We start from the raw sequence: 1,428 nt of genomic DNA on the forward strand, positions 1-1,428 counted from the left end.
AGGGTTAAGTATGATTAGTAATAGTAATTAGACTAATAGATATGACCACAGGTAAATTGATTACGTTTTCCACTAGTTGATTGGGCTCATGATTTGATTTAGACCTTATAATATTTTTAAACGTGCGATGCTAACGGTGTCCACCGGGGCGAGGATGATTCGACGGTCAGAGACCGCGGAAACCCGTCAGTCGACGGCTAGATTTGGTCTCCGCCACTAGATTCGTCCAACGCTTAACTCAGCCGTCATCACTCACCTTCCTCGCTGCCATGAAGTCAAAGTAAAGCAGCCGCCTCCACTTGACATGGACGAAGACTTTGACTTAACTGTAGCTCTAAGGCTTCGATTATATAATCCCAGAAGAAGATCTAATTAGCTCATCGTCACATTCTCATCCAAGTTCAACATGGCAGATCAATCGAAGGTAATTAAGCTCTCTAATTCTAACAGTACTACATCTTGTCTCCTAATCCTTTTTGTGTGTTGCCTTAAATCTTCTCTTGATATATATCATGCAGAAACTAGTGCTGAAGTTGGAGCTCCGTGATGAGAAGGATAAGAAGAAGGCCATGAAAGCAATTTCCGGGCTTCCTGGTAATCACTAATTGATTTGTTGGCGATCGATTCAGTACGCAAAGATCTAGTAAACAAAACATATATTTTTCCAATATATTGCAGGGATAGATTCGATATCGATAGACATGAAAGACCAGAAGTTGACTATCACGGGCACGATCGACCCAATCACGGTGGTGGCCAAGTTGAGAAAGTCCCGACACGCCGAGTTACTCTCGGTCGGACCGGCGAAAGAGGAGAAGAAAAAGGAGGAACCAAAGAAGGAAGAACCCAAGAAGGAGGAAAAGAAGGAAGGCGACAAGGACAAGGAGAAGGAACAGATTGCCGAGCTGATAAAGGCTTATCAGACTTACAACCCTCATATGACCACCCACTACTATATGCAGAGTGCTGAGGAGAACCCCAACGCCTGTGTGGTCATGTGATTAGGTTAATTATCAGAGCTAGGACGTACTAGTTGAGATGAGATTCTATTAAAATCTATATATCCTTGATCTTTGTTTCTTTTTTGGAGTTTAATTACATGTATGTAAGTTCTTCTTTATCTATAGAACTGTGATTTGCTGCTGGTCTAGAATTATGAAGTCGATGGGTTTGTCTGTTTGATCTATCAGGGAAAGAAGAGAAGTATGGAAGTGGTATAAGAACAGTGTCAGCAATTGTAGGAAGCTCTCATCAGCTTAACTGGGTTCGGTAAGACAAATGGGCCTAGAATGGCTAGGCCTAAGCCCAATAAAAGGCTTAAGTTGTGCAATAATTACAAAGTATGCTATAATGCTATTGGTTAATAATATTAAATATTTTAACGAAAGTATGAAACTATTATTTTGATAGTGTTTACGTAGCTTTTAA

The 1,428-nt window shown here is 40.7% G+C and overlaps 1 protein-coding gene across 1 annotated transcript; it reads left to right on the forward strand.

Moving 5' to 3' along the window:
* Positions 1–281: 281 nt before the first annotated feature.
* On the forward strand, positions 282–1,150 carry LOC122051795 (heavy metal-associated isoprenylated plant protein 39-like). The gene is made up of 3 exons (XM_042613086.1): positions 282–424; positions 519–594; positions 679–1,150. The coding sequence occupies exons 1-3, from the start codon at positions 407–409 to the stop codon at positions 999–1,001; spliced, it is 417 nt and encodes a 138-aa protein (XP_042469020.1). The 5' UTR covers positions 282–406; the 3' UTR covers positions 1,002–1,150.
* The last annotated feature ends 278 nt before the right edge of the window (positions 1,151–1,428 follow it).

This window comes from Zingiber officinale, chromosome 3A (genome assembly GCF_018446385.1).
Source record: "Zingiber officinale cultivar Zhangliang chromosome 3A, Zo_v1.1, whole genome shotgun sequence".
NCBI classification, from domain to species: domain Eukaryota; kingdom Viridiplantae; phylum Streptophyta; class Magnoliopsida; order Zingiberales; family Zingiberaceae; genus Zingiber; species Zingiber officinale.